The sequence below is a fragment of the Manihot esculenta genome, chromosome 8 (genome assembly GCF_001659605.2).
Source record: "Manihot esculenta cultivar AM560-2 chromosome 8, M.esculenta_v8, whole genome shotgun sequence".
Classification (NCBI taxonomy): domain Eukaryota; kingdom Viridiplantae; phylum Streptophyta; class Magnoliopsida; order Malpighiales; family Euphorbiaceae; genus Manihot; species Manihot esculenta.
The window spans coordinates 40,395,669-40,409,459 of NC_035168.2; the positions used below are offsets into that span (position 1 = coordinate 40,395,669).

At 34.3% G+C, this 13,791-nt stretch overlaps 2 protein-coding genes across 8 annotated transcripts; one reads left to right on the plus strand and one right to left on the minus strand.

The window, feature by feature from the left end:
- The first annotated feature begins 754 nt into the window (after positions 1–754).
- On the plus strand, positions 755–4,833 carry LOC110621678 (probable inactive receptor kinase At5g58300). Of its 2 annotated transcripts, XM_021765955.2 has the most exons (4): positions 755–1,197; positions 2,341–3,710; positions 3,940–4,187; positions 4,288–4,454. In XM_021765955.2, the coding sequence occupies exons 2-4, from the start codon at positions 2,408–2,410 to the stop codon at positions 4,300–4,302; spliced, it is 1,566 nt and encodes a 521-aa protein (XP_021621647.1). In that variant the 5' UTR covers positions 755–1,197; positions 2,341–2,407; the 3' UTR covers positions 4,303–4,454. The 2 variants fall into 2 exon arrangements, with proteins under 2 accessions (XP_021621647.1, XP_021621646.1); XM_021765954.2 differs by having other exon boundaries at positions 756–1,197; positions 3,940–4,833.
- A 125-nt stretch (positions 4,834–4,958) lies between these two features.
- LOC110621681 (STE20-like serine/threonine-protein kinase) lies at positions 4,959–11,918 on the minus strand. Of its 6 annotated transcripts, none has more exons than XM_021765958.2 (15): positions 11,777–11,918; positions 11,159–11,459; positions 10,245–10,286; positions 10,061–10,123; positions 9,854–9,916; positions 9,557–9,619; positions 9,322–9,384; positions 8,602–8,664; positions 8,325–8,387; positions 8,036–8,098; positions 7,001–7,063; positions 6,416–6,475; positions 6,074–6,214; positions 5,762–5,854; positions 4,959–5,472 (listed from the first exon to the last, which is right to left on the minus strand). In XM_021765958.2, the coding sequence occupies exons 2-15, from the start codon at positions 11,372–11,374 to the stop codon at positions 5,065–5,067; spliced, it is 1,464 nt and encodes a 487-aa protein (XP_021621650.1). In that variant the 5' UTR covers positions 11,375–11,459; positions 11,777–11,918; the 3' UTR covers positions 4,959–5,064. The 6 variants fall into 6 exon arrangements, with proteins under 6 accessions (XP_021621650.1, XP_021621649.1, XP_021621651.1 ...); XM_021765957.2 differs by having other exon boundaries at positions 11,654–11,829; XM_021765959.2 differs by lacking the exon at positions 7,001–7,063 and having other exon boundaries at positions 11,654–11,831.
- Between the last annotated feature and the right edge of the window lie 1,873 nt (positions 11,919–13,791).

Below are 13,791 nucleotides of genomic sequence, written 5' to 3' on the forward strand. Positions count from 1 at the left end.
TATATTTTCCATGTTTAATTAGATAAATGTAAATTCATTTTATAAAATCTCATGTAAATAAATTCAAAATAAATCAATTATATTAATTTTTTTGCGAAATTTCTGTAAATAATTTTATATCATATGCAGTTACTCAGAAAACAGATATTGGTTGGTCAGAAAGGTATGAACAATGAAGCATGAAGAATAAGCTACAAACCAAAACCTGACTTGACCCACATCTGGATTTTTTTAATAATTTAACAAATACATCCCAGAAAATAAAAAAATAATAATATTTAAAAATAAAAAATAAAACAAGGAGACCATGTTGTTTCCTGGAATTTTATCATTGTGGATCATTTAGTTTCTTGTTCGTGGGACCTAATGTTTATCATTTTTCCTTTTTACATAATTAAAAAACAACATATACATGCAAACCATCCAAAGGTAAAGGGTGAAATCAATTGATGTTAGAATGTTTATTAAGTTCTTTTTTTTTTATTTGTTTAACGTGAAAATGAAGAAATTATTTTTTTTTTTATTTAAATGAGGTCTCTCAAAATAAAGTTAAGAATAAAAAATAAAATTATTTAAAAGCCCTTGTGGGAAATAAAGGATTTGCGGAAACATATGTGTTGACATGTCAAGTGGGGTTCTGCCAGACTCACAACAGACAGCTAAATAATCCTAGAAACACAACTGCATAATCCCATTTTTTTCTCAACTAATCTCTTTCTAATTATTTATTTAATTATCTTTTTTTATCTTCTCAATCTTAATCAGCTAATCCAACTCAAGACAATAGAAAGGGCTCTCAGCTCAGCTCAGCAGCTAACAAGAAGAAAATAATAATGAAAATGCAAATGCAAATGCAAATACTAGTATATAGAGGAGGAGGCCATCGAGATCTGCGTGTAACACTGCGTTTGCTTGACGGAGAAGCTTGAAGGCAAAATTCTCAGCTCAATCGAACGTTAGAATTAGAAAAATTGTGTCTTCTTCGAATCTTCAACAGCTGCAACTACAACAGCTACTTTAGTCTTTAAGTCCTTTTGGGTTCTTTAGTCTGCGTGTTCTTGAAGAAATGCCCTCCACTCTCTGTCCTTAAATTTACGCCCTTTTCTCTGTTCTTCTCTCTGTTTCTCACAGCTTCAACTTCAGATCATTTCTCCTTTGATGGGTGTTATTGCTCTCGCATTCCTGAGCAATTTCAAGGTTAATCTCTCTCTTACTCTCTCTCTTTCTGCGTATTTTTAATATTATTACGCGACGATTCTCGACTGAGAGACGAATGCGAGTCATTTCAAGACTTAGTTTGATTTTTTTTTTTTTTTTTTTTTTTTTTGTCAAGGTTTTTGCTTCAGCTCTTCCTGTTTTGTTTGGTTACCAAGAAAGTGAAAGAAAATCAGAGGCTATAACATTGTGCATTTTTTGTTAAAACCCTGCTCATTCAGGAATATACAGGAAAATGGCCTGCATTTTTATTTTTGAATTCCATTTTTTATGTGAATAAAAAATTAAAACTTTTTTTTTAATCTGCTTTGCTGAAGTTGACCCATGATTTTTATTTTCTAATATGATTATTATTTAAATGAAAAGGTGTTATCACTGGCAATGAAATAGTTTATTGCAGAAGGCATTTTGGGTGTTAATGGCTAATTGTTATAGAAATATATATATATAAAGAGCATTTCAAAATTCAGACAAATTTTTAAATTGCTCTATTCAACAAGATGTGCCTTTTTATTGAGTTTAATAATATTAATAATAAATAATATGCTATTATGATTTTTATATTCATATATTTCATATATGATTTTTTTTTATTTTTTGTTTAACAAAGAAATTTAAATTCCATGACATGTGCAAGACCACCTTTACACAATCAAAGGGAAAATTTAGAAAAGCTATAAAGATTCATCATTGCTTGTATATAATGCTGTTTCTCTTTCTTGGTGTTGATTAATTTCAATACCATTTAAGGATTGGATTATATAAATGTATGAGCAATAAAAGCCTTTACAGGAATTAGACAAGTGTCAAGGTTTTTTCCAGGGTTATTTCTTTCTCTAGCCCTTTGATGATTGATTGGTGTCGTCTAATGTGCCATTTCAGGCTTCTTTTCATGTTCATGTGTCTAAAACGTAAGCCAGATTATATGAATTTAGCATTTCGTTGATGTCATTAGTTTCTAAATGAACATAATGGGTTTTCTTTTTCTTTATTTCCCCATATAATCTATGCATTGTGTGTGTGTGTGTGTGTGTTTGGTGAAGGGTTTCATGTTGGCCCTGTGATTAGTTACTATGGTCCACATGTGGGAGGGCTAATGATTCAAAATCCATTTTCATGTGCCAGGGAAAGAAGAGGAACTGCTGAGAGTCCACTGCGATCACCTCCAAAACATTTCATTAACTTTAACTCTATGAAGATACTCTCATTTCTTCTGGCTTTAGCATTTCAATTGCTCCTCATTTTCCTTTCCCAAACTAGTGCTGACCTATATTCTGACAAACAAGCCCTTCTTAACTTTGCTGCTGCAGTCCCTCATAGCAGGAAACTGAATTGGCAATCTAATACCCCAGTTTGCAGTTCTTGGATTGGTATCACTTGCAATACAAATGGCTCTCATGTAGTTGCCGTCCGTCTCCCTGGCGTTGGACTCTATGGTCCTATTCCACCCAACACACTGGGAAGGTTGGATAATCTAACGACTCTGAGTCTTCGCTCCAACTTCTTTAGTGAAGAAATTCCCTCAGATTTGCTATCTCTTCCTTCCCTTCAATATGCATACCTCCAACATAACAACTTCTCAGGCACCATTCCTTCATCTCTCTCCCCCTTGCTTAACTCACTTGACCTCTCCTTCAATTCACTCACTGGCAGTATTCCTCCCACCATACAAAATTTGAAAAATCTGACTAGTTTGAACCTGCAAAACAACTCCCTTTCTGGACCAGTACCTGAACTCAATATCTCAAGCCTCAAACAGTTAAATTTGAGCTATAATCACTTGAATGGTTCGGTTCCATCTGTCCTCCAAAAGTTTCCTGCCTCGTCCTTCGAGGGGAATAATATGCTATGTGGACCACCACTAAATCAGTGTTTGGCATTCATGCCCTCTCCTTCTCCTTCTCCTTCTTCTCCTTCTTCTCCTCCCCCCACCTTCTTACCGTTCCCTCCAACCAACTCTAAAAAACCAGCAAATGGTTCCAAGAAGAAATTAAATACAGGGTCTATTGTTGCCATTGCCATTGGAGGATCTATGGTTCCACTGTTTTTATTTGTGATGATAGTGATGTGTTGTTTGAAGAAAAAAGATGAAAACAACGGTGCTCAAAAAGGAAAGAGTGTGAGGAATGAGAAACCAAAGGAAGATTTTGGGAGTGGAGTGCAAGATGCTGAGAAGAACAAGTTAGTATTTTTTGAAGGTAGTTCTTACAATTTTGATCTTGAGGATTTATTAAGAGCTTCAGCTGAAGTACTGGGGAAAGGAAGTTATGGGACAACCTATAAGGCCATCTTGGAAGAGGGAACCACAGTAGTTGTGAAGAGGCTAAAAGAAGTGGTGGCAGGGAAAAAAGAGTTTGAGCAGCAAATGGAAGCAGTTGGAAGAGTTGGTCACCACCCCAACGTGATTCCTCTTCGTGCTTATTACTACTCCAAGGATGAGAAACTCCTGGTTTATGACTATGCAACATCGGGAAGCTTTTTCTCATTATTGCATGGTATGTTCATCCATTCATCTTATTCTTTGTCTTTCTATTACGTGATTTTTTTTTTTTTTGGTTAATAAACAGGATTTGGAGAGTGCTTGGTATCATTCAGAATGCACAAATGCAACAAATCAACCCCCCCCCCCCAAAAAAAAAAAACTGTCTTTAAGTAATATTTTATTTTCTGTAAGAAGTATGATTAGTTCCTCTGTATTTTATCTATATCATAAAATGGCTGCAGGAAGCAATAATTTTGGACGAACTCCGCTAGATTGGGAATCGAGAGTAAAGATATGCCTTGGAACAGCAAGAGGGATTGCTCATATCCATTCTGCTGGTGGGGGGAAATTCATTCATGGAAACATCAAGTCCTCCAATGTACTCCTCACTCAAGACCAATTCCACAGCTGCATTTCAGATTTTGGCTTAACTCCTATAATGAGTTACCCTTCGGTCCCAACTAGATGTGCAGGCTATCGAGCCCCTGAGGTGATTGAAACTCGAAAATCAACTCAAAAATCCGATGTCTATAGTTTTGGGGTTCTCCTCCTTGAGATGCTGACAGGTAAATCCCCAATTCAATCTACAGGGCAAGATGATATAATTGATCTTCCAAGGTGGGTCCAGTCTGTTGTTCGAGAGGAATGGACGGCTGAGGTGTTTGATGTGGAGCTGATGAGATACCATAATATTGAGGAAGAGATGGTGGAGATGTTACAAATAGCCATGGCCTGTGTAGCAAGAGTGCCAGATATGAGACCAACCATGGATGAAGTGGTTAGGATGATTGAAGAAATAAGGCCTTCTGATTCTGTGAGCCAACCATCAGAAGAGACCAAGGGATCAAATATTCATACTCCATAATCAATTTATCCATGATTTTATTACATGTAAATTCAGGTATGATGCCAGTTCAAAAACAACCTAAACTGTTTCTGGTGGTGAGGCTACGAACTAGCAAGTGTCCATAGAGAAAATCCACATGTAAGTATTTCCTCGGGGCTAAACGTTTGTCCGGTGATGTTATCCTTTTAGCATTTTAGATTGCAAATATCTTCTCTTTAAATTTCTTTCTTCTCAGCAATTATTGTACCTGAAGTCTGGCGATATGTTATCATCCATTTACTTGTTTTCAGATCTCATTCATTCTATTTTCTTACGCATCTGTTGAATGGTTGATTAGCAAAAATTCCCCTTTTTTTCTTCATGTCATAAATAACCCTTTAATGGTCCATAACATAAAATGAGCAATACTGTGAATGAGAAACAAAGCGATCAAACAATTTTAGATGCATCTTTAATCTCTACATGAGAATATATGAATATACTAATTTCTTTTAAGCAAAAAATCTTTAAATTAGCCAAGCTAAGACGAAGAATTGAGAGTGCTTTCGTCAACCAAATCAGCACCGCTAACATATTTAGCGACAAATGATATTAACCGGAATGGAGCCCCAACCAATGGAGCATCTGTAAGTGGCACAGCTTCCTCCATCTTATCACCCTCAACAGCCTGCAGCTCCAAGTCTCGAAGCTCATTATCATCCAAAGGAATTTGCACGATTTCTCCAGAGTCAACTTCTGCATCATTTCCATCTCCAGCAGCAGGTTCAATTTCCAGCGACTCCACCTTATGCCCCAAAGCAGACATGTTGTCACTAGATTCAAGTATGGAATCAGCTACCTTAGATTCAACCACGAGATCGCTGCCAGTGGCTGAAGAAAGCCCAGCTGCTCTACTTTGTTGGTCAATTTTAATATACAACTCATTTACCTGAGGAACATGCAGTTGGACAGCACATATCATACTAAAGTATTATCGTCAACATGTTGATTAGAAACCATTATTATTATTATTATTTTCTTTTTTTGGAAGGGGGGTGGTGGGGAGGGGAGGGGATAAAACTAATATGATTTACTCGTAAAAACTCCAAAGCAACTAAATTGCATCTATAAACTACTCTTTTGCAACAAATTTAAAAGGATATATATAAAGCATTGACATCAAGAAATTGATCTCCAGAACATAACCATAAGACAGGCAAGATGGGGCAGTTCATTACTTTCTCAACAAGCTCTGCATTTTCTGTAATCAATTTGTCAACCAGTGTGCATGCTGCCTCAATCTGGGAGTTCAAGACCTCACATTCATCACGCTACATCAGACGGTACATCATCAATAATTTTTTCATATATATATATATATACACATATGTATGTATGTATCTATATTCATCAATCGAAAATTTCAACTACAACAACAATAGCATTAAATTTAAAATACAAACGATATGGAACCAAAAATCCTTTCCTAATCATAACTGATTAACATATTAGCCTGTGCCAAAAAAATTACATGGGTATAGGAAGTAAACCTTTTTCAGTTCAGCTGATGTGTTACTGGAGCTAATGTTCCCCTCCACATTCTGAAGCTGTAACCGCAGACCAGATATGTTGTCCATCAGTTGTTGGTTTTCTTTTAAAAGTATATTCCTGGATTCTTCCAACTCCACCACCTGCCAGGCTTTGTTTTAATTTCCATATAAGAACAAAAACTTAAGTTATACTGCAGAATAGCCATTTCCTGTCAATTGATAATTTGCAGCACTCTAAGGTAGTAAAATTATTAGCAACATGAGAATATCACAAATTCAATAAGCATTTTGAATAGCACTGGTCATGTAAAAAAAGGTCCAAAAAAAAAAAAAAAGATGTACCTGCATCCGTAGTCTTGTAATATCAACATTCATTCTGGCAATTGTTTCTTTGGTTGTGTTCTGTAAAACAATAGGTTCCCAACTTTAGAATTTCAATTTTCTTGCTTGAATCAGCTTCATATAAATGACGAGGCTGAATGCAAATTGTTACTATAAATAACAAAAACGATACCACAAAATAACCACAGAGTTCCAAATGAAGGGAACAAGTGTCTCACCACCAAGAATAGTCCCTCAAAGATTCCCCTTTATCTAACACACATTAACAGTGCATATATTGTGGAACAGCCTTCCACTGTTCTACATTTCAAAAAGAAAAAGGAAAAATAGACATAAAATCTAACTCTCCAGCATTTACCTCAAACTACACAAATCTTGGATGAATCTCCATCCCATCATGGATCAGAGAATTTAAAAGAAAATGATACACACTTGAAGACTTATTCAAGTACTAGATCAACATGACACAGCGCATGTTTGGACGCACAACATCTAGAAATAAACTCAACTATAAGCCAAACACAATTTTGGAAATGGAGCAAGGGATGGGCAAGCCACATCAGTAACTTAGAAAAATGCAATTACCTCTGTCAGGGTCCATGAACGTTTATCACTCTCTACTTGTTTAATTTTTTCCTCCAAGCTTGCCTGTGGAACTTGCAGTAGTTATTTAAGATTGCAAATCTAAATGATATTGTACCTTACTACTTGTGCAGCCACAAGCAAACAGCAGAAGTAAAGTTCACAATGCAGTTAAATTGCATAGTTGGTTGATAAACTTTGGGCTTAGGCTTTGTTTGGTTGAGAATAAGTAAAGAAAGGAAGTGACACTTTTCAGAAAATGCAAAAATCTCTCTTGTTTGGTTCGTATTTTAAATCAACTTTCTAGGAACTATTTCCCTCGTGCAAGGAAGTAATTTACCTAACTAAACCTTGGTAAGTTGCACTTCTCTAGTTAACTTGTATTGAATTTACCAATTTATCCCTTAATTTATTACATTTAAAATTATATTATGAATATTATTGTCTTTTACCACTTAAAAATGATTTTACTTTCTAGAAAGTTGATTTGTATACCAAACACAATTATTTCTACTTCTCAGCAAGTTAATTCCTTGGAAGTGTACTTCCTGATAAATATACTTTTAGGGCATTTTGAACCAAACAAGGCCTTAGTTCAAGTCAGTAAAGATCAATTTGATCCAATTTCATCTACAATTTGGTCTTTCTTGATAAATTGCAAGTATTATGGTGAATTATCTAAGCAGTTTCTAATGAGAAGTGCTACTTACACTTCTTTCTTATCTTTTGACTATCCAGGGATTAATAATGATATAAACATTACATGCAGTTGCTTCTAGTCTGTATTTAAATCTTAGGAACAAATGCCAGTGGATTCAGTTGAACTCCCAATGAAATAATTCACTAGGATGTTTCTTGTAAGTTCGATGATCGATTAGAAGAAAGTATTCCTAGGCAATCAACCTAAAGTTACATCCAAAGTTCAATTATCAACACTGCAATTTACCTTGCATAATACCAATAAACTGAAGCACCTCCTAGTTAGGTATCAACTAAATATTATGAAGAACAGAACAGTCATGAAGCACAAAACATTACCCCTTTTAAACCCAAGGCAGTCTTCTCATCCAATAAATGCTGAAGTTGCTCCTCCAAGTGAGCCTACACTTAATATTTCAAGTTATCAATTAATCTGAGAAGCTGCAGGCAACTAACCTTCAATAGTACCCAGGTTAAATGCTAAACGGCTGAATTGTCATAAAATGTCACAAAATGGTACACATAAACATGCTGTTTTCAAGTGGTTTCAAGGAAAATGATGTCAAAGACAACATAGCTAGAGTGTCGTGAAGAGGAAAACACAATTTCATATTCAATCGAAATTTACCTCTTTTTGAAGACTCAACTCTTTTTCACTCTGCAGCTCTACAATTCTCTTCTCTAGTCCAGCCTGGGGTAAATGGAAAAAAAAAAAAAAAAGGATAGTTGCAATGTGAAAAGGTGCAGCAGCACATAAAGTTTAAACAAAATTTGACATGGCTTGCACAAAGATGCTATTTTCAAGTAGTTGGTTGCAAGGCAGATGATGTCAAATACAACACAAATAAGGTGCTAAAAAAGGGGAAATAAAGTTGTACATAAGCCTATTTTCCAATAAAAGTTACCTCTTTCTGAATACTTGACTCTTTTTCACTCTGCAGTTGTATGATTTTCTTCTCTAGACCAGCCTGGGGGAAAATAGAGGATAAATTATTGCAATGTAAAAAAGGTACAAGCAGAACATAAGTTTACACAAACTTTGATTGTCTCTAGATTAGGCGTAACATCCACAGCTTGGAAAGAGGTGAATCTATCCATACCGGTGGGAGAAGCAATATATATATATATATATATATATATATATATATAATCCTACCTATAATTACTAAAACAACTTGGATTAACCATTTTATACCAAGTGAAGAAAAGGATCCACAGGTTATTTGGTTCAATTGCGACTAGGCTGTTACAATTAGTATTAGAGCCACCTTAAGTCATAAAATTGTGTGGAGCTTATGGGCTTGTGAGGACAAGATGGAGTCGCCCGACAACCATAATACCTAAAACATGGTCTCGACTTAACAATTATACCCGATATAACATGGTACAGCCAGAGTTGCAAAAAGGACACAAAATTTAGTAGGGGGAGGCTATAACATCCACCACTTTCCAAGCAACTAGTTGATTGTTCCACATTGGTGGCAGAAGATATATTATGGGATGTATATAATCCTAGCTACAATTGCTAAAATAACCTAAGTCAATCATTTTGGACTACATGAAATAATGTACAAAACTTATTCGGATCAGTTAGGGCTGAAGTGTTACATTAGGTAATACCTCACCTCTTTATGCATGTGTGAATCATTTTCATTTTTCAACTGTTGGATTGTTCCTTCCAAGGTAGCCTGAAAAGCACTCCAAGGTTACTTTTCTTTTCGTGGTAATATCACATGAAGGCTGGAAATTCAGGAAAATGATTGAAGGAAAAAAAAAAAGAGGGAAAAATATCTTCTAGTCCAAAAGGTAGTCTAGAGATTTAATAAGTTTCCAGACTATTTTGTAAATTTACACCACTACCTCTTTCTGTAAAGCTAAGTTATGTACATTTCTTAATTGCTTGATTGTCTCTTCTAATGTAACCTGTAAAAGCACAGTGAAAAGAAAAAAAGTTACCCTATGACATAATCAGGAAGAAGAAGAAAAGGCACAGTGAGAGAAAAGAAATCATCCTATGACATAATCAGGAAGAAGAAAAAGCGCAGTGAAAACAAAGATTACCCTGTCAACAATAATTAGAAAGAAGAATTTCCAGCCCGAATAACTACATGAAATATTTTATTCTTTTTCCCAACCACTTGATTACATTGGCATTACCTGGTTCTCTATTTGTAAATCATTTTCCTTCTTTAACTGTTTGATTTTCTCTTCTAAGAAAGCCTGTAAAGGATTGCAACAAGTTTATTTATGCACTAGACAAAAGAAAAAAGTAGTTTAACAGAACAATGGCAAGTAGCATTATGTTTCTAAGCATTCATGATAAATACTCATTTCCATTCCCACAATTAGAATAAATCCATATACCTCTTTCTGTGTATGTGTATCATTCTCATTCTGTAGTTGTTTTACTGTCTCTTTTAATATGGCCTGTAAAAACAATTGCACTATTTCACAAATCATACTAAAAAATTCCTGTAATACATTTCAAAGAAAAAACAGGAGAAGAGATAAGGACAGAGTACACAAAAAAAACACACAAACTAGTCACCTCTCTTTGTGCCCACCGTTGCTCAGCTTCAGCTAAGATGGACTGTGAAACAGAATTTGAAATTTATCAATCCTCATAAAGAGATCTAAAACCACAGCAACAAAGCAAAGAATTTGACACGTTGCAACAGCTCCATATTTAGCAAGTTACAAGACCTGACTTGCTCAGAGTTCCTTTCATTTATATGAGAATTATTTCACACAGTATAGGTACTCTCCATTTTCCTCCCACCATGTTCATCTAAAACATATATCAGGTGCCTCAGAATGATGAATTGGAGGTTCAAATGCCTTGCCAGATATTTTAACTTCATAATGGAAAAAGCTTTAATAGATATATAGCCCCATTACAAGGAGGATGACAACCCAAAGATGGAAGCATTTACAAGACAAAGAATTGAAGAATCCCAAGGCAGATAATTACATGTCAGAATACTACTGCCACTAGACCAAAAACCAAACCTACTAGATCTGACAGAGATCAGATAACTTTCCCTTCAAAGTGCTTCAACTCCTTGCCCTCCACAAAAGCCATAGTGAGAGGAACCCTAACTCTACACTTTCTTATCAAAAAAATTAGAAGGTTTATACTACATTTTATCAATAAAATAAAAGAAATCAAATTATTGATATCTATATCCCCAATGCATATTCATGTATCTTTCCCACAGTGGAACTATATGAATTGTCCATCACAAAATGGATATCCTGATCAAGTTTGACGAATCCTACTACGTGATGGAAACTGAAGTTGATGCTAACCCCTACAAGCAGACATATAAGTGTTTTTCCTCCTCATGCTGCAGCCTATGAGGGGAATCATTTGAAACCCGGTACCAAATACAAAACATACATAAAACAAACCTAATGATTCACTCGATATCAAGAGGCAAAAATAGTCAAATCCAAACTTACGATTTCTGTTCCATTGTGCACAGGTGTATCGGCAGCCGCATCACCATTTCGCATAGCACCATTTTGAACCTCAGCGACGTCAGTTACTGGGTCATGATCATTTTTCCCATTACTGGCACCGTTCTGATTACCACCAACAGCGATATCATCTTCCGTAGTTTTGGTCTGCTTGTTTTTCTTTTTCTTATTTCTCTTTTTCTTCTTATCATCCTCCATCCTTCCGTTCAGCTGAAAATCCCTAACATTCGAAATCTCTCGATTGAATAAAAACCAGATCCAAACAAATGAGCCTCACCTTCACCTGTAAATAAATTTATGAACTTTTTAAAAACTATTTTGAATCAATTCACATTCAATTGATCTTCCGAATACATTTATCAGATCAACGTTATCGAATTCTAAAATTCATATAACGAGATTCTACAACAAAAGTTAAAAAAAAATAAAAGAAAAAAAAGGAGAGAGAGAAGAAGCAGAAGCGGCATTAACCCTAACCTATAGATACAGAGCTATCTATTGCCCCAATCGACGAAACATCACACAAATTAACTCCATGGAATTCAAATACCAACATCGAAGTAACAAATAGTGCGTGAATGCATAGGTTCGGGCACGTACGCTATTGCTTTCTTCAAATCGAAACGTTTCTGAGGAGGAAATAAAAAATAGAATCTGTGGTTGCGGGGCTTTTATATCATCTTTTGTGGGAAAAAAAACAATAATAATAAATTGTCGATCGAGACTGTCCTAAAAATGCATCGTTTTCGATCAGTCACCGTTATTTTTCTCGGTGCGCGAGCGAGTAGCAGATCTATTTCTCTGCTGATGATGAGGTGGCACAATTTTATTGGTTTCACTGTGGCTGATGAACGATGGCACAGCCATCCATTATGTTGACTTTTTGAAAATGAAACCGAGTGGGATCCACTTGGTGACGGACCTTTCGCCGTCGCAGTAGCATCAATGCCAACTAGATCAACAGGCGTTTGTCTGTCCGCACCGCGGATGGCATGGCAGGCAGCACAAATAAATCGAAGATTTTTTTTTAATAATGTCATTTTATTGCCTGACATTGTTATTAACCGTGATTCAAACGGAAATACCTGTATTGTCCTTCTGGTATTTATACTTTATAATCAGATATATCTTCATAGTGATTTTTACTCACTGAGATCAAATATCTTCTTCAGTTATTTTTAAAATGAACTCATCCATATTAAGTGTTTAAATAAATTAAAATAAAATCATTATTGATATAATTAAATATTCTCATTTATACTCATTGAGCTAACTATGTTTAGTAATTTATTATGTTGCAATGCTGTATTACTCATGCATACATGCTAATCCTAAATTAAGTATTGAATTCATTATGAAAAGTAATTATAAAGATATATAGGATTTAATTTTATGTCCTTTTTTAGTAGAGAGAGTCGCTTGATTTAAAAAATAAAAATTTATTCACTTTATTTTTGTGTTGAGGGTATATAATTTATTTGTTTTATATCATAAATTTATAAGTTTTATTTACTTTTTTAATCGCTAATGTATGTACAAACTATATTATTTGAAATTCATTCTCGTTGTAATATTAATTTATAACTTTAGAATCTTAACTTAATGGAAGGATTTATTACATGGGTACCTCTAAAATTTTAGAAACGTATAGTGTTTATTGGATGGTGACCTTCAAAAGCTAAAATTGAGTGATCAATGAGTTTTGTTACACCACCATCTAAAAGCTTAAGTCAAGGATTATAATTTGTTGGACTATGCCCAGTAAGTTTTATCTGCATCATTTTTCTCCTAAAATGTCTTAATTTTGTTAGATAATTTTTTTTCTAAGTTTTACTAATTTTGTTATTCTCCCAATTTAACTTTTTGGTTTTAATACATAATCATTTGGCTATGACGCTTTTTCTGTTTTTTTTTTTTTTTTTGCAATCAGTCTTTTAATGTTTCAACTAATTTATGATTATTTAATTAATAAAATAATCGTTTAATAGCTATTATGATTTTTTTTTAATTATATTTGCATTGTAAGGCATAACTGAAAATTTTTTATAACCCATGGATTCATAAAAATATAAAGTTTTGAAAAATCAAATTAGATACATAATAGAATTAAAACTATTATAGATCAAAACAACTGATATAACAAACTAGCCATAGGAATTATGAAACGGCCTAAACAAGCCTACCATTAATGTTGCATCCAACTAACTATTTATCCACCACTCTGATATAGATGAGACAAACACAAATCAACTAGCGTCCATCCTTGGGTTAAACTTATAAAGGATCACCCGTTCACTAGGTTGCATATGGACTTGAATGGTTCCTAGATCTCTAAACTTCATACATTAATCAATCAAGTTTCAGCATAATGACAGTACAAAACTCTTCAGCTTCTTAATTTCATATAGTCATTAGAAAAACAGAAAAACAAAAAGAAAAACATTTATTCTTTAATATATTATCATAAAAAAATATATGTAGTTTCATTTGCGAACAACATAATCTAAACCATATAATTAATTGATATGTTTGAGATCCAGTAGAATAAGAAGTTAATGGATCTGATTGGATAGTTGAAAATATATAGGAATCGGACTGATTTTATGGTTTTAAAT